Source organism: Carex rostrata, chromosome 9 (genome assembly GCF_964058835.1).
Source record: "Carex rostrata chromosome 9, lpCarRost1.2, whole genome shotgun sequence".
NCBI classification, from domain to species: domain Eukaryota; kingdom Viridiplantae; phylum Streptophyta; class Magnoliopsida; order Poales; family Cyperaceae; genus Carex; species Carex rostrata.
The window spans coordinates 6,335,257-6,355,653 of NC_135926.1; the positions used below are offsets into that span (position 1 = coordinate 6,335,257).

The window sequence follows — 20,397 nt, forward strand, 5'->3', positions numbered from 1 at the left end:
TCATTTTTTAATGAGGAGAAAAGCACGAGAATATGTTAGCCGTTCAATTTGTATAAACACAAAAGAAAATATAATAGTACGAAACTACGAATGCAAACAAAAATAATTTGACATGGCTTTAAAACTCAATTAATTTATGTATTTACTATGTACTAAAATATTTCAAAACAATTAGTGCGGATGACTCTTAATGTGTTGGATTACAATGAACATGATCCGATTTATTTCAGTACATTATTACTGTCTTACTTTATCATAATAAAAGATATAAAAATGTTTTTGGGAGGAAAGAATATTTTTTGCATCGACATTTACTGTGATGTATGATGAATTATGGGATCACGAGGAGACTACCAAAAGTCTTATGCTCATCATGTTAATATTACAGATTAATCTAATATAAACTAATTTTTTATTTCAATTGGGAATCAGTTGGCAGTTAGGTTTTACCAAGTTGGCTTGATCCTATGAACAAGTCATGTTTCTTTATTGTATCTAAAGATGCGATATCTCAAACCAGATTTTTGGGGCAAAGAAACAAAGATATTAAATCGGATACCGAATTTTCCATCTCAAAATATTGATATGTTTAAAATCTCCAAAATGGTTGTATCTAATTAGTTGGATAGAGAACATGCAGTAGTGGCACGGACTTAAGAGTGCATCAAAAAACTCATGACTTATAACTCTTTCGGAATCAGTTTGAATTCAACTAGCCAACAATTCGAATTTAAACTGACTCGAGTTCATTGACTCAATTGTCTCACAAGTTGAATTCAAGTTCCCCTCAACGCAGTTCAGAATCAACTTGGTTGACTCATTAATTTGATCAACTATATAATATTTTGTTAGACTTTGTACTATTTAGTAATTTGATAAACACTATACTACTTAATTATGTATTTGCAACTGTTTTATTATGTAAGATTTAAATTGTGTGCTATTTTGATAAACTATATATGTACTGCTTATTTTGTTAAACTTTGTTTTGATAATTTTTAATTTGATGAACTATGTAGTATTTACAAGTCACTAGTCGACTCGAGTTGACTTGAGTTATTTGCGAGTTGAATTCAAATTGGAGTTTCTGACTCGAAACTAAATTAGCAATTCGGAATCAACTCAGCTCATGAGTTGAATCCAAGTTGTCCTTAACTCGAACTCAACTCGGCTCATGAACAAGCCCTACACGCACATTTGGTAAAGATTTTAATAGAGAGCAATTTTGACTTCATACAATACATAAACAAATTATATGCAATCAGAGGCGGAGTCAGACTTTCGAATTATGGAGATCAAAAGTTAAATAAAAGTCAATTTTCAGTATTCATAATATTTTACTCTAAATTATATAAAAAATCATACATAAAAAATAGAAGCCAATGACCCCATATATATATATATATGGGGACATGAAGTCAAAATTGTTTTAATATTTTGTCTGAATGAAGTCAAAACTGTTTTAATGAAACATTAATCCCGGACCGTTTGCGCATTCTAAAACTTAAAAAATGATGCACAAATCAATATATAAGGATATGATTGTGCTATTTATTTCGTCAATGTAACAACTATGATTCTTGGAAATAAATAAAAAATTAAAAAACGTTGCGGGAAAAGTCCAATAACACCTTGTCACACCCTGATCCAGAGGAGCGATAATTTTGCCGCGTCTATTTACCATTCAATATACGTAACATGAGGTATGGATCTTTTTATGCATTACCAATAGCATTCATTATATTTTGCTATATCTCAATTTATTTACAATAATTATCTGACATTTTATAGTGGAGAATGCTAGAGATATACTCTCTACACCCTGTCAAATATAATAAACTCAAATCTCATACTTTTAGGTGGCCCTGCTGTCAATTATAACCCCTAAGCGTTTCTCTAACTTCGCATACTAAACCTGTAACCCACAAAGGAAAACAAGTGAGAAATAATAAATTATTTCTCAGTGCTGATTGCCATTCAGATTATTGGATTCGAAGGAAATTCATATTCAGAATGAAATCACCGCACGAGAAACAAACAATTCATTTCATAATGACAGATGTAAATGCTCAATAACAGTATCCTATTGAACAACAAAAATTACATAAATAAATCAGAACTCTCAGAATCTTATCAGAATAAATGGTTTGGGTCAAAACATTTTAAACCATAAAGTCAGGTAACGTTTGGGACCTAATCTTTAGAACCGTTAATTCTAGTAACATTTAGTTTCTTAACTTTACAATTCTAGTCTGGTAACAATGATATATACCATAACATGTATCTGTCATGTTAGGGCTTATACTGTTCTAACTATCCTGGCAACTTGTTAACGGAAACAATACGAAATCAATATCACAATAATACTGTCATTATCGGAAAGAAAATCAATGATAAGACAGTTACCACAGTTCATTAGTCTCATAGTCACAATTCATATTTTATTCAATATCCCCTACCCAACCGATACTGGGTTCAGTTGAGGTCATTCACCATATGCGTATAAGGTTCCTGGAGTAAAGTCTAGTAGCTAGCTAGACTTTACGATATATTAATCTTTTTTCTCCACTATATGGAGGTTCAAGGATTACAGTATTTCATATTCAATTAATTCAGTCACTGAGGTCTCAATCAATCATTTGCAATAAAAATCAATCAATCGATAAACAATATCAACATGACAGTCAACAAACTTACATGTAATTCAGTTTCAATTTTATTGGGATATGCATATGATGCAACAATTCAATTAATGCAGTCAATCAAATATTCAAAATGCACAGCGAGTTACGATTTAATTTATAGTCATAAATCTTAGACTAATCCAATAACCTCGCACCTGATATCGTAGGGCAATAAAGCGTGGTCACCAATAGTTTAGTTTTCCTGAACATATCGTCTTGTCGGTCTCCTCTCGTAATTATACCTTAATTAATAGAAGCATTTGTATTAATAGATAGTAACTATTGATTAATTCTTTTTATTTCATTTCCATTTCAATCCAATTTATTTTCATTCATTTTCGAGCATAGATCAGTTGAGATCAAATCCACTTTACCTTTCTACAAATATTCATTTTTTCTGAACCAAGTTCGAAAGCCAAGCTGATTACAGTATTCACTTTCTTTTCTTTTTTAAATAATACTCAGGATATATTTCGTAACATATATATGGTATTGGTACCTACATGTACCCTGTTTACAAGGGTACCGCTGGTATACCACTGACACCAATTTTGTAAAGAGGACAAACTATTTAATAATGAGATTTAATTATTCAAAGGAGAAAGTATGTATAACTTAAACTCTTTAAGAAAATCACAGATTTTGCTTCTCATATCCAAATAGACTTTATACATGCATTGAAAAACATATCTCTAGCAACATATATTTTAAACATAAATAAATTTGGACCAGCTTCATATTTGTGTCAAGTACTGTGTTTGACTGGTATTAGGTCTGATTCTGGCACAGTACTATTTCTGGTACCGGATGATTCTACAAGTACATCCACAGAGAAAAATAGAAAAATAGAACATTTTAAACCATTACTGATACGAAACAGGGGAATAGAACCATACCATGATTGTAATCAAGAGATTTAGAGAGAGGTCAATATGTCTATCTGCCACCCGTCATCACCAACAACATGTATGCTCAACCAAGATTTACTCTCAAACTTTCTAAATCCAAAATCAGTGTTCTAAATAGCGTGCTATAGCATTTTTGGATCCTAAACGTTACACTATGGCATAATAACGCGCTATTTGAGCTACGGACGCTATAGCGGTAATAGCGGTCCGCTATAGCGCATAGCGTGTAGCGCAAATAGCGTCCGCTATGCAACATTTGCTGTTTTTTTTTTCAATTTATATGAGCTTTAAATAAAGGCTTAGATTGAATTTTAACCGTAATTTTTTTTTTTGCAATTGACGTACTAAGCTTTATCTTAAACTATTAAATATTTAATGAGAGATCCATCAAACGAAATCAAAATAAGGAAGCTACAATGCGCTATGCAACATGAGTTTTTTCTTTTCTTTTCAATTTATATGGGTTTTAAATAAAGACTTAGATTGAATATATTAAGATATTTCTTGAAGTAATAAAATGATACTTACTATACAGTAATTTAAATATTTTAAATATATTAAGATAGTTAATTATGTCATGATGTCTAGATTATTTTGAAATTTAAATAGAAAAAAGATAGATTATATCATGATGCTAAATATATTTTGAATAGAAAAAGATTAATAGTTTATGATATTAGTATTATTATGGATATTTTGAGTCGTAATTTGGATTTTGTATTAGTTCAATATGAATATTATAATTTTTTAATTAATTTGATATTATTTATTGTTCTATGAGACTTAGATTATGTTGATATTTAGTACAAATATATGATATAATTTTTATAAAAATAAAAAAAATGCTATGTAGCATAACTTTCCCTATAGCGACGCTATTCGCTATAGCTTTTTTTTGTAGGCTTCCCGCTATGACACGATAAACGTTATTTAGAACCTTGTCCAAAATCGATTTAAGAGGAGAGAATAGTGATAGTACGGTAGACAGGTAATAAGCAGCATAGTAATCTAGTTGCTTAGAAGTAATGGGCATTGAGAGATTGCCACGTAAAAAGAAGACATGGGAAAGTTGAGGATTATGAGAGAAGCAACCAAAATTTAATTTACATATTAGAAGGAAGGAACTATACATGTACTCCACGTATCAAATCAAATATATTTAATTGAAATATCTAGTTTGCCGAAAAAAAGAAATATCTAGTTTACCTAACCATTCTAATCTAGTTGCTTAGAAGTGTTGGGCATTGAGAGATTGCCACGTAAAAAGAAGACATGGGAAAGTTGAGGATTATGAGAGAAGCAACCAAAATTTAATTTACATATTAGAAAGAAGGAACTATACATGTACCCCACGTGTCAAATCAAATATATTTAATTGAAATATCTAGTTTGCCGACCTTCAGAAAAAGAAATATCTAGTTTGCCTAACCATTCTAAATCACTCATTCTCATCCCTGTAGTATATATAAATTTTCAATTTACTTTGACTATTTATATTTTTTTCACAATTTATAGGTTGGCTTAACATTCTAAATATTACATATTATAATTATTATTATTACAAGTATTTTGTTTTCGTCAAATAGAAATTTAGATGATCTAATTGTGATACATTTTTTTTTAGCTGAATTACTTTGCTGATCTGTTTGTTATAAGTTATATTTTCAATTCAAACAATTTGTAACTAACTTTGAGATAACTTGATTATCTTCTTAATCTATTCAGAAAAATTAATATTTGTTCCTTAGTATTTACTTATTTTGATGAAAAACATATTCATGCATTTCGTATAATATCTTTAGTTATTAATTTCATTTTCGTATTTTTCATAGTGTTACACACCTAAATTTTAAAATTATGAACAATAATTAAAAATAAATTTCACCAGATATTACTAATTTTTATACTTTGAATTGTCAGTCAGACAATCCTTCAATCTTGTTTTTATCCAAATTGATTTTGGAAGCTCATGTCAAATTTAAAATAGATCCCAATATTTGAATTATTTTTTTCATAATTAAATTGGTTCAATTATAATAAGAAAGAAAAATTGTTTCTTACTGCTAGATTAGTAGTAAAAAAACATATTGGCGAGATAGAGGTGTAAACGATCGGATACGGATTGGATAGTCGTCAAACTGTGTCCTTATATGTTATATTTTTTTTTAATACTGATACGAATACGAATACGAATACGGATTGTCTCGGATACGGATACAGATCAAATATTAAACGGATGTGGATACGGATCGATACCGGACATATACGAATACGGATATGAATATAATTCGGATAATTAAAAATAAATTACTAATGTACATTTTAGTAAAGAATAACAACTAAATATAATTTTTTTCATTCATAAATTATATCTAATATTTTTCATAATAAGTTTGTTAGTTACAAAACATGTATCATATTATCAAAACATTGGTCACTAATTATATCATAGTGTTATATTGTTCATCAAAGTATATATGTATATGTAGTTTAATAAACCATTTAGTATGTATATGCAATTTAATAAATTAATTTAAGAACATAAAGTATATTTCTTGTAGTAATGAGAATCATCAGCTTTGGAAATTACAGAAGTATCAAATGTTAATTTTCAAAATATTTAAGAAGTATAAGGTCGGAACTAAAGTATATGCCTTAACATGCAAAAGTAATTATTGGTAAATAAAATAATAATATTCTTGCAATCTGAATTTACAGTAACACAGTGACCTAATTTAAGTCAACTGTCGACATATATAAAACATCAATGATTGAGGAAACTTAAACCCTCAAAGATGAGAATTCGTATCCTCTGAGATATCTCAAACTTTGCATGACTTTATGGAAAATCCCAACCGTTTAATACGTTCTACACGAATCTCAAAGCAAACATAATACTGACCCCTACATCACCCCCGAATAGGCACCGGACACGTCGGTCACGCAAAAGTTGAGATATCTCAGAGGATACGCACTCCAAAGATGGATTTTTTTTTATTTAGAATTACGTTTATTTAATTCATTCAAACAAGCCTTGTAAGGCCGGATTTTCTGTAACTAGCCTCCACCGATCCCTAGGATCGGTGGAGCAAACAAAATCAAGACTACACCGGTCCCTAGGACCGGTGGAGGCTACTTTTCCTCAGCGCAGTTACTCGGCCACAGAAGATCCCAGCAAGCTCTACACCGATCCTAGGGATCGGTGGAGCTTTGTTCTCAAAATCAGCCCCGCAGCTCACCCATTTCTCCTTCTTCTCCCCCGTCCGAGGCTTCTTCTCCAAACGGTAAGTTTTTCTAAATTTTTTTTTTTATTCTTTCAATATACTCAACCATTTCTCCATCCAATTGTTTCAAAATGTTCAGATCGTCGAAGAGAATTAGAAACTCTTCAGATCTACGATTTTGATAAGATAAAAGTTTCTGTTTTTTATTTTTTTTATTTTAGCCGAATTAAAATAAATAACTAATTTAATTTAGTTTGTTTAGTATTTTTAGATTGTTTTTGTGAAATGTAGTGTGAAATTAGTATTTGGTGTAATTTAGTGTTAATTTGGAGTATATTTAGTGTTAATTTTAATTTAGTGTAATTTAAGCTAATGTAGTATTAATTTAGCATTTATTTGATTTTAATTTAGTGTAATGTAGTGCTAATGTAGTGTTAATTTATAGTTCATTTGATGTTAATTTAGTGTAATTTAGTATTTATGTAGAATAAATTTGTGTAATAAAGTATTCATGTAGTATAATGTAACTTTTTAGTAATATGTATTATAATTTGTATAAATTTATAAATGTGTAAAATTAGTAATATTCATGAAGTTTAAAATTAGATAAAATTGTAATGTATAAAATTAGTAATATTCATGAAGTTTATTATTAAAATCAAAATTAGATGATATGTTGTTTACATAATTTTTTATTATTGTAGCCATATGCTTGAAAAAAATGTTTGTTTATATAATTATGTGTGATGACTCTCATTAGTTGCAAAAATATTGTTTATCAAATTTTCTAACAGAGTCAATGGATAATGTGCATTATCCGGAGCTGTTGAAATTAGCACCACAGAACCACAGAGCATGGAAAGTTCGTGATATGGTAATTTTGATTATAGCTATTAATTATTTGTTGCAAATAAATATTATATGAAGTATTTGAAGGGTTTATAATGTTTTATTTCTTTTTGGCAGCCTTCCTCTTCATTGAACCAGATAAATTCACATAAGACTCGTATTACTTACAACAGTCGGATGGAAGATGCTCTGAAGAGATTAGGGTTGTATCAAATTGCTCGCCTTAATGATTGCAAGATTGATCCGCATTTGATTAGTGCTCTGGTTGAGAGGTGGAGGCCGGAGACCAATACATTTCATCTACCTGTCGGTGAGATGACAGTGACGTTGGAAGATGTTGCATGTCTGTGGGGCTTACCGATTAAGGGTAATTAAATAATTAAAGTTGTTTATCGGTTAATTTAAATAACTAATTTTTTAAGGTGAATTGTTGATTGTATAATTCTTTTAATTTGCAGGTGACCCGATTACTGGCACCAGCGATACTGATTGGAACCCATACTTAGAGTATGATCTAGGGGCTGATCCGGCTCTTTTTTACGATAACCTCATTGAGACAATGCCATATAAATATAGGATTTATAATCCTAACACATCGAAAGAACGATTGTCCGTCTCTGCTTATTCGATTAGACTGAAATGGGTGCGGGCCAAATTTAGTGAACCCTTACAAGAGTGGGACAGTAATGAGAGACTTGCACAGTACACTCGAGGTTTTTGTATGGATTTATTCGGGTCAGTGATGTTTCCGGATTCTAGTACGGATGGAGTCCCTGCGATGTACTTGCAATTCATTAATGATCTAGAGACTCCACAAGAATACAATTGGGGAGGTGCCGTACTCGCACATCTCTATCGAGAGTTGTCACGTGCTTGCCTTGCAGGAGTAGACACGATAGCGGGTCCGATGTTGTTGTTACAGATTTGGTCATGGACTCGATTTACTATTGGTCGGCCTAATCCCCGGGAAGAGCCACCTCCCTTCGGTGGTGCAGATGAGGATACGAGAAATGCTTTCGGTGTGAAGTGGACCACTCGACATTTGTGGAAACACAACCCTCACTTAGGTATAAAGATTTATAATTCGAGATGAATTCGATAGATTTATAATTGTTTTTTAAAATTTATATTTTTTTGACAGGTGGTACAACCACATATAGAGATAGCTTCGACAGACTAGCTGATGAGACAGTTAACTGGCGACCATACGTTGATTACTATGATCAGTTACCTAGACATGTTCGAGGACAAAAAAGGTATTGGATGAGCTGTGGTTACGTAATCCATTTCTGGATGGTAGAGTATCAGCATGCGGATAGGGTCATGCGCCAGTTTGGTAGGTACCAAGAGATCCCGCCTCCTCCTCCTCTACCATTTGATGGGATCAGTTATTTAAGAGAGGCGTGGCATCACGATGGCAACGCAACAAGGGATGGTTGTTGGAAGATTACTCATAGTGAGTTCATCGAGAAGCCTGCAATAATAATTAGAGAGCGGAGACCATATGACATGGGGAGGCATCATATGTACATGCATTGGTTCAACGCGCGTGGTATGAGATCGGTGTATCTATCAGATAACAATCCGGAAGCTCTACGATGTCAGCCTCCCCCGCGAACAGAAGATGTTGCAACAATGGCGTACGTTCCTCATGGTCATAGGCATTCTCGTGTGGTTCGTACATTATTTATTTTTTCAATCAAATTTGATTTTTCAATAATAATGTGCAATATGTCACAGTTCGAAATGTGTTATGCAGATTTCTCGAGAGATACAATTCACTATGCAGGCAATAGATATGGTGAAGATCCCGGGACAAATGGCATATGGCAAGCTGATGCTCGAGCATGCCCGTGCCATTATGGAGGACATTGATCAGATTCACATATTCCGAGGCATACTCGGAATCTTACAGCAGATTATGCTCCATCCTACTGGGATCCACCTGTTGGAGACCGTACAAGGCAGCCTACTGACCCGTACACTCCCGGGACTGGTGCCCTTGGACCACCGCGTGTGCGCAGACGAAGGAATTAACATGTTTTGACTGAGTAAGTATCTCTATTAAACATGATACATTTTATTTTTTGGATTGGATCCATCATTTATTGCATAATGCATGATACATTTTAAATTTTTTTTGCAGAGGTACCTGAAGAGTAATTAGATTGGATCCATTAATGTAAAGTTAATGTTAGATTGGCTTTAAATTTATGTTTAATGGACTATTGTAACTTTAATTAGACTTACTTTAATTATCCTTTAAATTATGCTTATTTGAATGTTTGTAGCATGACTAAATATGTTGCTCAAATTATGCTTGTTTGTTGCTGCTGCCTCAATACCAGCAGATTCTCCTGTACAAAAACACATATTTCACATAGCTCTGGACCGAGTTTTACAAAACTGTTTTACATGCATATAGATCATGACTTAAGGGAAATTTTCATATAAAGAACACAAAATTTGGTGTAGCCAATTGGCGGGAATTAATCTTTAAAGTTCAGGTGTGCAGAAAAATGCTGCTGCCATAGAAGGGAATCAATTCTTAGAATACAATAAAAATGTCTAAATAAGAAACATTAATGAGTACAACTTTTACAAATGATGTCAACACAACCAATTCTTAGAAATTCCTAGGAGTTTATCAAGTCGATGCACCTGTTACAGATGAGTACAACTTAGTTCAAATAAAATGGTAATTATGTAAACGAATTGTCTTTTGAATTTTAAAATTGTTATACCCGAATATCTTGCTGAAGTTGCCTCTTGATTATGTTGTCAAGCATTACGCCTCTTCGCAGGGGCCTCCATCTTGTCCATAGCCATTTTAATTCGCTTGTGTTTTCTCCTACCCTTATTTACTTTATCCGGATCTGGCCTTATAACGGGGCCATTATACAATGGCCAATCTCGTTTATTTCCAAATCCATTGAAACGACCAGACCAAGTGTTTATATAATTTTGTAAGCTGTAATATGGGCTAACATAGTTGTTAGGATTTAGTCTCCTCACGAAACAAACTGCAAGAACATGGTTACATGAGATTCCTGTTAATTGAGGTCTCTGACACAAACATATAGGCATTCCTTCCGGAGGGAAGGTAACATTGTACTTCACTTCGCCCCGAACACCCTTCAATTAAAAAAATTTATTTACATCAAATGTATTACGTGAAAGTAAATAATTAGATTTTTCATATAAAGAACTTACTGTCTCGAGAAGTCCATCTTTATCAATAACCTCATAGTTGTTATGGCCATAATACATCGGTCTTACATCATGTTTTCTTGCTTTCTCATTACGACGATGTAAAACTTGTGTAATGTTCATTGAAAAATCCAATCCCGTTGCCTCCCATCCAATTGCGGCCTCCCGCCTTTTTACAAACCAGTCGACGCACTTATAAAAGGTCTTATCAACAATTGCACACACAGGTAGTTGCCTGGCAATCCTAAATACACTGTTTAGTACCTCAGAGCCATTACTTGTCATTATACCCCACTGATTGAGGAATCCATCGTGCACTTGTGCCCACTTATGCAGAGCCAAAGGCTCTGCATCAGAGTTACGGAGCCGTTTACCAAATTTCATAATGTAATCATGTACAGCTGCATCTCTTTGCTTAATCAAATCCATCCCCTCTTCAAATCTCCAGATTTTTTTTTTCTCAACAAATTTCTTGAATACCTTTTTGATCCACTTTTGAGGGTATCTTTTCCAAATATTTTCACAAATATGCTGTGAACACAGTCGGTGTACAGCTTCACCTTGTTCCTCACACCATCCCAGATTAGGAGCCTCAAACACCCCTCGTATACCAAGATGCTGGTCCGAGATGACACATATTTTTCCTGGTCCGACAACATTGGTACGCAACCAATTCATAAACCAACTCCAATTTTCTATAAACTCTTTTTCACAAATTGCAAATGCAAGTGGCAAGAGTTGTTGCTCTGCATCGTAAGCACAAGCCATAAAAAGTTTACCCTTATACCTTCCAGATAAGAACCCGGCATCAACACTGATAACGGGTCGAAGATGAGGCCATGCCTCAATGCATGGCCCAAATGCCCATGCAACCCGGTTGAAAATATTGATATTAAACTTGGTTGATGGTTCACTTTCTAGTAGGTACTGTGTACCTGGATTAGACGCTTTGATGGCAGCCAAAAACGATGGCAGCACCTCGTAAGACTTCTCCCAACTCCCAAACAAGTCCGCAATTGCAAGTTCTCTACCTCTCCACAACTTATTATACGAGGGCACTACTGTCCCAAATTTAACTTTAACCAGATGCTTGACCATTTTAATGCTTAACTCCAGATCATCTTTCAAAGCCGGTTTAATAATATCAGCAATTACTCTAGAAGTCATTTGATGACTATCCAACCTTTCAGCACTGCCAAAACATGTGTGGATAAACGGGTTGGTGGAAATTGTCCATGCACCTGTTGGTACTACAATTGCATACAATTTCCATTGGCATTTTGAAGATTTACATTTAACTCTATACTTGGTTTTGCTGCTGTTTAGCACGTCTAACTCTGTGTTTTTGTTCAGGTGAAATTCAGCAAGTTCTGATTTTAGTTTGGCTTTGGATTCAAACATTTGACCTTCAGCAAATTTTTCATCTAACCTGGGGGGGTTCGCAAAAAATGCACGATCCGCGTATGGCATTGGCAAATCATCGTGGAATGAGGAACATGGATGCTTAGGTCCTCGATTGAGAAATGGGATCGAGTTGTGCCAATCCTTCAATATTTCTCAGTCGTTCATTTCAGCCTTCGCTTCGTCCATATCTGCGTTCCATGCTTCATCCGAATCATCATCATCAAAAGAACTTCTATCAGATTCTGTGTCTTGATCTGATTGCTCACAAAGGTCGTCACCGGCCTGAACCGGATGTGTGTAGGTGGGTACAGGTACACTGCCCGAATTAGGATCAAAGCCGGTCTGAACCGACGATGTGTTACTACCTCCGGGCAAACTATCTGGACACGGATCATAATTGGTTTGGTTTCTAGCCTGGTGCGCCTCAGCTACCAATTCTATAACCTTAAATCCAGCCACTTGAGCTGCAGTTTGTTTAATAACATCCCAAGTTTCCTCATTTTCTATCCGAAATAGTGAGAAATGGTACGATCCGGGCGGTGCTGTGTTCATACGTACCCTGATTGTCAATTTGACTCGACTCGGAAGCAATTCAAGTCCAACGTATATTTGCCGTTTTATAATAGCAAAACTGGTAGAATCAGATACAGTAAAGGTAAATGCAGCCCCTATGTCATAACCAACACCTGTTGAAGTGCTTTGGAGGTTACCACCATAATACACATTGATCAATAGCATTGACATTTTGCTGAACAAAAATTAAACACTAAATTAATAAACATATGAGAGTAAAAAAAAAATACTAAATAAACATATGAGTAAAAAAAACACACTAAATATATAAACATATAAAAAAACACTACATAATATATGAGTACAGAAAAACAATAAATATAAACATATGAGTAAAAAATAAACTAAATATAAATATATGAGTAAAAAAAACTCAAAATATAAACATATGAGTAAAAAAAAACTAAAATATAAACATATGAGTAAAAAATAAACACTAAATCAAACTCTAAATTAACTCCAAATATTTTTTAATTTTACAACACTAAATATAAACATATGAGTAAAAAAAAACTCACAATAATAATCAGGAGACGATGCTGAATACAATGGTGGTGACGATCTATTCATATGGCAACTCCTCTATTCTATTGAAAAAAACGAAATAATGAAAAAAAAAAATGAAAGAAGAATGGCGGCAGAGAAGTGAAGAAGGGAGAAGAGGGAAGAAGAGGGAAGAAGAGAGGTGCGGGTTGCACCTGAAATATCTGCGTTCTCCACCGATCCACAGGATCGGTGCAGAGATGGTTTTGAGGCTCCACCGGTCCTAGGGACCGGTGTAGGGTTGTTTTTTTGTGGCTTTTCGTGCAGCTGCCACAGCAGGGCGAAATGGGCCTCCACCGGTCCTAGGGACCGGTGTAGTTGTTATTTTTTTTGCTCCACCGATCCTAGGGATCGGTGGAGGCTAGTTAAAGAAAATCCGGCCTTACAAGGCTTGTTTGAATGAATTAAATAAACGTAATTCTAAATAAAAAAAAAAAATCCCAAAGATGAGTGGTCAGATTTAACATGGGATGTTATCCCGCAAATTAATCCTTACCCAATCAAAAAGAACAAATTTTTTTAGGAAAACACGCAAAATGCATTTACTAGATCTTAAATAACCTGCTCTTGACTCTTGAGCTTCCTCCGCCACTGAATGGTTTTAGGAAACACAGAGCGTACGAACAATGTTTTGTGGACTTCTGTGTGGTCTGTTTCCTGTGCATATTTCATGACATCTGCAGTTCTGCACAGCACAGCGGAAACACAAACGGCGTTACAGAATATCCTAAATTGAAAAACCAGGAACTTGCCAGTGGTTAGTGGTATTCTCTCAGCACAACAAGGTCATTTATTTACTAATGATATCTTAATTAATAACTTATCCTATGAAAACAAAAGCCTAATCGGATAAGAATAACACAATGATTCTGCTGTAAGGCTGTAACCAAAAGGGAACTCTTCAAACTTCCAAGAGTCGAGAAACGGTCTGATTCCTCATGAAAGATGAATCTGATATTCCGTTGTATTCGATTTTAATTCCCCCCCCCAAAAAAAAAAAGAGGTTAACGACGTTGATATTAAAATAGGTACGATGATGTTAATTAAAATTTATCCCTTAATTCTATTTTCGTTCACTATTCAATTCTTTAATTCATTCAAATTAATTTGGGAAATTCAATTTTAATTAAAATTGCACATATATTGTAAACTAAATTTTCAATATATTAACTTTTAGATTTACAAAACATGTTTGGTTGTGGTGTAAAAGGTGGAGTAAACCGGCCACTTCCTTTATATTTAAGCTGCCAAACGAGGTACTACTACCGTGTCAGTGTGTCGCAACGAGAACATACTATAGGAGAACAAAAAAAAAAATCTCATATAAAATGACATATTTTTATAAAAGAAATTGACAAATGAAAAGATTAATTATTCAATAATAAAAAATAGACTAATATATCATCATACAATAGTAAATTTTTCAATGGAAATTTGATAACGATGGATTACTCTTCTCCATCCGCTATTGATTTTTCATCTGATTAAAAAATAAGTTGAGTCTTCTCTCTATTAGAGTGAAGTGTTCTCTCCAAGACTTCTCTTTATAGGATTTCTCTCATGTTCCAATCCACCAAATGTACTTGATAATCTCAAATATTAATGTATGGAATTGTAAGAGAGTGTGAGAGAGAGCGATATTAGCTTGTTCTTCTCCGTGTATTGTAAAAACTCAAGATATAGTGATTTTGTGTCATGCTCCCTTAGTTTTCTCCCGCAAGTGTTTTCATATAAAATATTGTCTCTCTTTTATTTTTTTGTATTTGATTACTTGTTGTGGTTTCTTCTTTGTGTGTTTTATTTTTTCATTTGATCGGATATTATGTATGCTCGCAACGTGTTTGATAAAATTACTTCTTAAACACTTTCATATTGACTTTACAAACAACAATCTCATTTTTAATAAAATTTTGAAAGTATCGATTCTCCAACCACAACACTAATTATTTCGAAGCACACCTTAGAAACAGAAATAGAAATTAAAATTATTGTTCTTCTTCCAGAAAAGAAAAAACTTACTTTTCTTAATTTCAACAGTCTAGATCTATTTGTTCTATTACAATCAAATATGTTGAAAAAAATGGAATGATTGGACGGATAAAAACAAAACTCCTGCTTTACCAACAAATATCTCCAGTCCACTTGTTCGTTTGTTTTGTTTTGTTTTTCTTTTTCCAAATTTACTAAGACTAATGCCTATTCAGTAATTAAGCATCTTTTCAGGTCGTATGTTCAAATCTTGAATGAGAAAATTTGTTATGAGGATTTAATAGTTGAATGACTTGACCTTCAATCTTTATTAAATAAAAATAAATAATTTTTTTTAGAATTCACTGTGAGGTGAAACACAATAAAAATAATTATTCTAAAAAAAAATGATAAAAATAAGCATTTTTTTCTAGAATTCACTGTGAGGTGAAACACAATCAGGAATCGAGCATTCGTATACCCTCAAATTCATGATCTTGTAGCTGAAATTAAAGCATTGTCATCCATTATTTAACTAATTTGTAACTGTTAGTTATTCAAAAGAATTATTTTGTAGCTGTTAAGGGCTTTTTATCAAACTAAACAGATCCGAACATCAGATGGAGATATTTCTTGGGTGGGGAGAGAACGGAGATGAAAATATACTTGTACTTAACAAATAAAAAGATGGATAATTAAATGGATATATAGAGAGAGTAAGGCTACCATGCTTTGCAAATTAAAGTATGTGTTTTAATTTGCACTCATATCTCTAATTTCAAAGTTCAAAACGATCCGAACCGTTCAAGTTGATATCCATATTAAATTGTGCTTGGAGACCAAATTTTATATTTTTTGAAAAAAATTTACTATTTTTTTAGAATTTTTCAAAATTAGTGTTTTTCAGAAAATTCTGGACCATCAAAAACAGTAATTTTCAAAATTTCTAAAAAAATAGTAAATTTTTTTCAAAATATATAAAATTTGGTCTCCAAGCACAATTTAATATGGATATCAATTTGAATGGTTCGGATTGACATTTTAAACTTTGAAACTAGAGATATGAGCGCAAATTAAAACACCAACTTTAATTGGCAAAGCATGGTAGCCTTACTATATATATATATAGGACGTGGCTACGGTGCTATGGGTAGCTAAGAGGCCTCCGTGTTACGGCTCGGATTTTGAGTTTTCAAAATCCTAACGGTCGATCCGAACCGTTCATCTTGTTCTCCATATTAATATGTGCTTGGAGACCAAATTTTACATTTTTATGAATTTTTTTACTATTTATTAAGCCACTTTGAAAACCCCTTATCCAACGGTGGCTTAACCCAACAGTAAAACCAGAAACTACCGTTGGATCAGCGGTTTTCAAAGTGGCTTAATAAATAGTAAAAAAATTCATAAAAATGTAAAATTTGGTCTCCAAGCACATATTAATATGGAGAACAAGATGAACGGTTCGGATCGACCGTTAGGATTTTGAAAACTCGAAATCCGAGCCGTAGCACGGAGGCCTCTTAGCTACCCGTAGCATATTAGCCAAAACCTATATATATATATATATATATACACCCATATATAGGCTGTGGCTAATTTGCTGCCGGCAGCATTTCTGTCGGCGATGCTGCCGCCGTTTTTTCATTTTGTGATGTCCGAACAATAAATCCAAACCGTTAGATGTTTAATCTATATTATAATCTACTTGGAGACCAAATTTTACATTTTTTTTTATTTTTTTTACTATTTATTAAGCTGGTTTGAAAACCGCTAATTTCAATGCTGCAGAAATTTACTGAAATCAGCGGTTTTCAAACCAGCTCCATAAATAGTAAAAAAATTCCAAAAAATATAAAATTTGGTCTCCAAGTAGATTATAATATAGATTAAATATCTAACGGTTTGAATTTGTTGTTTGGACATCACAAAATTAAAAAAAAGGCGGCAGCACCTCTGACTAAAATGCTGCCGGCAGCAAATTAACCGGACCCTATATATATATATATATATATATATATATTAAGAATTTGTTTTTGATTTAGTAGTGAATGGTAATACTCTTTATGTGAGAAGTTGTAGATTCGAATCTCAAATATTATATTAATAGATAGGGAGATGATATGAGTACCCGCACTCTCATCCCCCCATTGTACCCCCAATTTTATTTGTTCAATCTTGTCCACATTTCTCATGATCTATAAGAAATTTTGCGAATCTAAAACCACGAACGTCTTCTACACAATTTTATCTTTCAAATGAGATCCATGATGACATACTTTTGGATTCGTCATCATACAAGTATTTATACCTCGTCATTTAAGTATTTATACCTAGCATTTTTCACATATGACACTGCTGACATTTAAAAGTATTAATATCAAGTATTACAAGTATTTATATCTATGCACTAAAGTATTTATACCTATGTGGTCAACTATTTTTGTTAGAGAAAAGTTGACGCAGGGACGATTAGGGAAATGTGATGCGGAGATGCGGGGTCCACGATTGGGGATAAATACTTACAAGTATAGGTATAAATACTTGTATGATGCGGTATAAATACTTGCACAATGAGGTATAAATATTTGTGTGACGATGAATCCGAAAGTACGTCATCATGGATCTCATTTGAAAGATAAAATTGCGTAGAATACATTCGTGGTTTTAGATTCGCAAAATTTCTCATAGAACGTGAGAAATGTGGAAGATATTGAAAAAAAGAAAAAAAAAAAAACCACCTCTAAAAATGTGTATGATTCTTCTCCCATGTAGTTTGAGTGGTCCCTCCATATAGTTATGTCAAGTTAGACATGCAAGTATTAATTTATTATCTTCCAAGTATTTATACTAGTGTTTTGAATAAATTAGTTAGTTAAGTTAGTTTATGGGAAGTTAAAATCTGTTTAAAAGATGAGGGTATTGGAGTGTGGGGATTGAAATAATTATTCTAATAGATATTGAAATGTTTGAACTTCATAATTTTTCTCTCTCAATAGTCAATTCCCAAAATGTGGATATACAGTATAAAGATGGCTTCTCGGATAAGGAAAAACTCATATTAAATCCCCTCTTGTACCTGTTGGTCCCTGCATCAATTGCTATCCGTGGTTGCAAGTTGCACCTAAGCCTTCCCAAAATGTAATTAAATCCCCTCTTGTACTAATTAAACAGCACAAACACTTAGTCTTCCCTTGTATAAATATATGTGCCTCTTTCCCATTCTCCAACCAACACAAAGCAGAGCCTCTTCCTTTTACTAAAAAGAAATCAAGAATTCCTTTCTTCCCTCAATAGAAAAGACAAGGAGACATGTGCGGTGGTGCGATAATCTCAGAGCTAATCCCGTCGCCAGTTGCCAGACGGGCTGCTGCCCATGCCAACTCTGTCTGGTCAGACACAAAAAACAAGAAAAATCAGCGGAGCGTGATTCCCGACTTTGAGGAGGATTTCGGTGACTTATTTGATGATTTCTCAGATATCGATGATGATTCCGAGTTAGATGAATTGGAGGATTTTGATGTCAAACCCTTTGTATTCACTTCAGGTAATTCATTTCTATTCAATCAGCTCTTGTAATTCATACCAGGAAAAACAGTTTCATTTCATTGATTAGCAAGTACAAATTAAAAACCATTAAACTTCGTTGAATTGCCTCATTAACATCATTCACAAAAGAAATTTATTTTTTCAATTGTATGAACATTATTCAATTAAATAATTAATCTGTTAAAAATTCAATATTCATATGAATTTTTGCAGCAGTTTGGCGTCTTCAAACTACAATAAATTTTCTATTTATTTAAATAAATAGACAGATGGTCAAAATTTAAAAATTCACAGTAACTAATTATAAGACCATTCAATAATATGATTATCCTTGTAATATAATATACTTCAAAATCATGATTTGTGATTAACATGACTTGGATTATAGGAGACAGAATTGATGATTGAGTGTTGCATTTTTATAATCCGCAGATCGAGCAGTCTCACCGAAATCCAACCCCCAGAAGAAGTACAGAGGCATCCGTCAACGCCCCTGGGGCAAATGGGCTGCAGAGATAAGGGACCCACACAAGGGGATCCGTGTCTGGCTCGGTACCTTCAACTCAGCCGAGGAGGCGGCCCGCGCGTATGATGCCGAGGCACGTCGCATCCGTGGAAGCAAGGCCAAGGTGAATTTTCTCAAAGTGAGCACAAAACCGATGAAGCGCCAGTGCCAAAAGACGAAGCCTATTGTAATTCAACCTTCCAAGCAACAGAAAGCAACCAAGCCGGAGGTGTCAGAGTTGGTGAAAACCGACTCGCATGAGGTGGAGCTTGCTCCACTGGAAGCAAGTGTTAGTGGGCTGGATTTTGAGCCTTATGCAAATTATTTGGAGTTTCCTTACATGCAAATGGGGGATTATGAGGTACTTGACGGCATTTTTGGTGGCGAAACGGGTCAAGATGGATTGAACTCAATTGATTTGTGGAGTTTTGAGGATTTGCCTTTGGAAGGACAAAATAACCTCGTCATGTAGAGTCAACCTGGTTCTTGTAGGATCTTAGAATCATCAGTATGTGTGGTTTATCACTTGTTTTGTACATGATGTATCAAAAGCTTAATTTGACAAGTCATAATCAGATATTTCTGATTTTTTTAATTTTTTGGTTTTTTTTCTTTTCTTTTGCTGTTGATTAGATTTGAGAGGTGGTATATGATGTAGTAAACATATTTATTTCTGGTAAACTTGGTAGTCCCTACTAAGCAATTTCAAAAAAGACAAGTCAAAATTTTTGCTATAAACCATACTAAGGTCCTAAGTCCTAACTCATGCACATTCCCGGGTGATACTGTGCTAGAGGGAATAAGGGAAAATTTATTAATAAAAATAAATAAAAATAAAAAAAGGAAGAAAGCGAAAATGCAACAATTCCATTAAAGAAGCCAAAAGCCAACGCAAGTGTTCAAGTGATTTCTTATTGTTTTTCCTTTTGAATAATATAAAAGACTTGAGTGATTTATTGTCTGACTATTTGTATCGATTT

General features: G+C 33.5%; 3 protein-coding genes across 3 annotated transcripts; 2 read left to right on the forward strand and 1 right to left on the reverse strand.

The window, feature by feature from the left end:
- Positions 1–7,615: 7,615 nt before the first annotated feature.
- LOC144559915 (serine/threonine-protein phosphatase 7 long form homolog) lies at positions 7,616–9,223 on the forward strand. The gene is made up of 5 exons (XM_078309084.1): positions 7,616–7,690; positions 7,783–8,032; positions 8,124–8,732; positions 8,807–9,052; positions 9,156–9,223. The coding sequence occupies exons 1-5, from the start codon at positions 7,616–7,618 to the stop codon at positions 9,221–9,223; spliced, it is 1,248 nt and encodes a 415-aa protein (XP_078165210.1).
- A 1,223-nt stretch (positions 9,224–10,446) lies between these two features.
- LOC144559916 (uncharacterized) lies at positions 10,447–12,345 on the reverse strand. The gene is made up of 2 exons (XM_078309085.1): positions 10,879–12,345; positions 10,447–10,800 (listed from the first exon to the last, which is right to left on the reverse strand). The coding sequence occupies exons 1-2, from the start codon at positions 12,343–12,345 to the stop codon at positions 10,447–10,449; spliced, it is 1,821 nt and encodes a 606-aa protein (XP_078165211.1).
- Positions 12,346–18,578: 6,233 nt separating this feature from the next.
- On the forward strand, positions 18,579–19,984 carry LOC144559528 (ethylene-responsive transcription factor RAP2-12-like). Its single transcript, XM_078308581.1, has 2 exons — positions 18,579–18,910; positions 19,345–19,984. Exons 1-2 carry the CDS (start codon positions 18,676–18,678, stop codon positions 19,887–19,889), a joined length of 780 nt encoding a protein of 259 aa, XP_078164707.1. The 5' UTR covers positions 18,579–18,675; the 3' UTR covers positions 19,890–19,984.
- The last annotated feature ends 413 nt before the right edge of the window (positions 19,985–20,397 follow it).

Excerpts from the sequence above, each read along its gene's own strand:
- LOC144559915 (XM_078309084.1), top strand. The coding sequence starts at position 7,616 with ATGGATAATGTGCATTATCCGGAGCTGTTGAAATTAGCACCACAGAAC. Across the intron at positions 8,033-8,123 it reads GTGGGGCTTACCGATTAAGG|GTGACCCGATTACTGGCACC; the intron begins GTAATTAAATAA and ends TTTAATTTGCAG. Across the intron at positions 8,733-8,806 it reads GAAACACAACCCTCACTTAG|GTGGTACAACCACATATAGA; the intron begins GTATAAAGATTT and ends TTTTTTTGACAG.
- LOC144559916 (XM_078309085.1), bottom strand. The coding sequence starts at position 12,345 with ATGCCATACGCGGATCGTGCATTTTTTGCGAACCCCCCCAGGTTAGAT. Across the intron at positions 10,801-10,878 it reads AAGATGGACTTCTCGAGACA|GGTGTTCGGGGCGAAGTGAA; the intron begins GTAAGTTCTTTA and ends TTTTAATTGAAG.
- LOC144559528 (XM_078308581.1), top strand. The coding sequence starts at position 18,676 with ATGTGCGGTGGTGCGATAATCTCAGAGCTAATCCCGTCGCCAGTTGCC. Across the intron at positions 18,911-19,344 it reads ACCCTTTGTATTCACTTCAG|ATCGAGCAGTCTCACCGAAA; the intron begins GTAATTCATTTC and ends TATAATCCGCAG.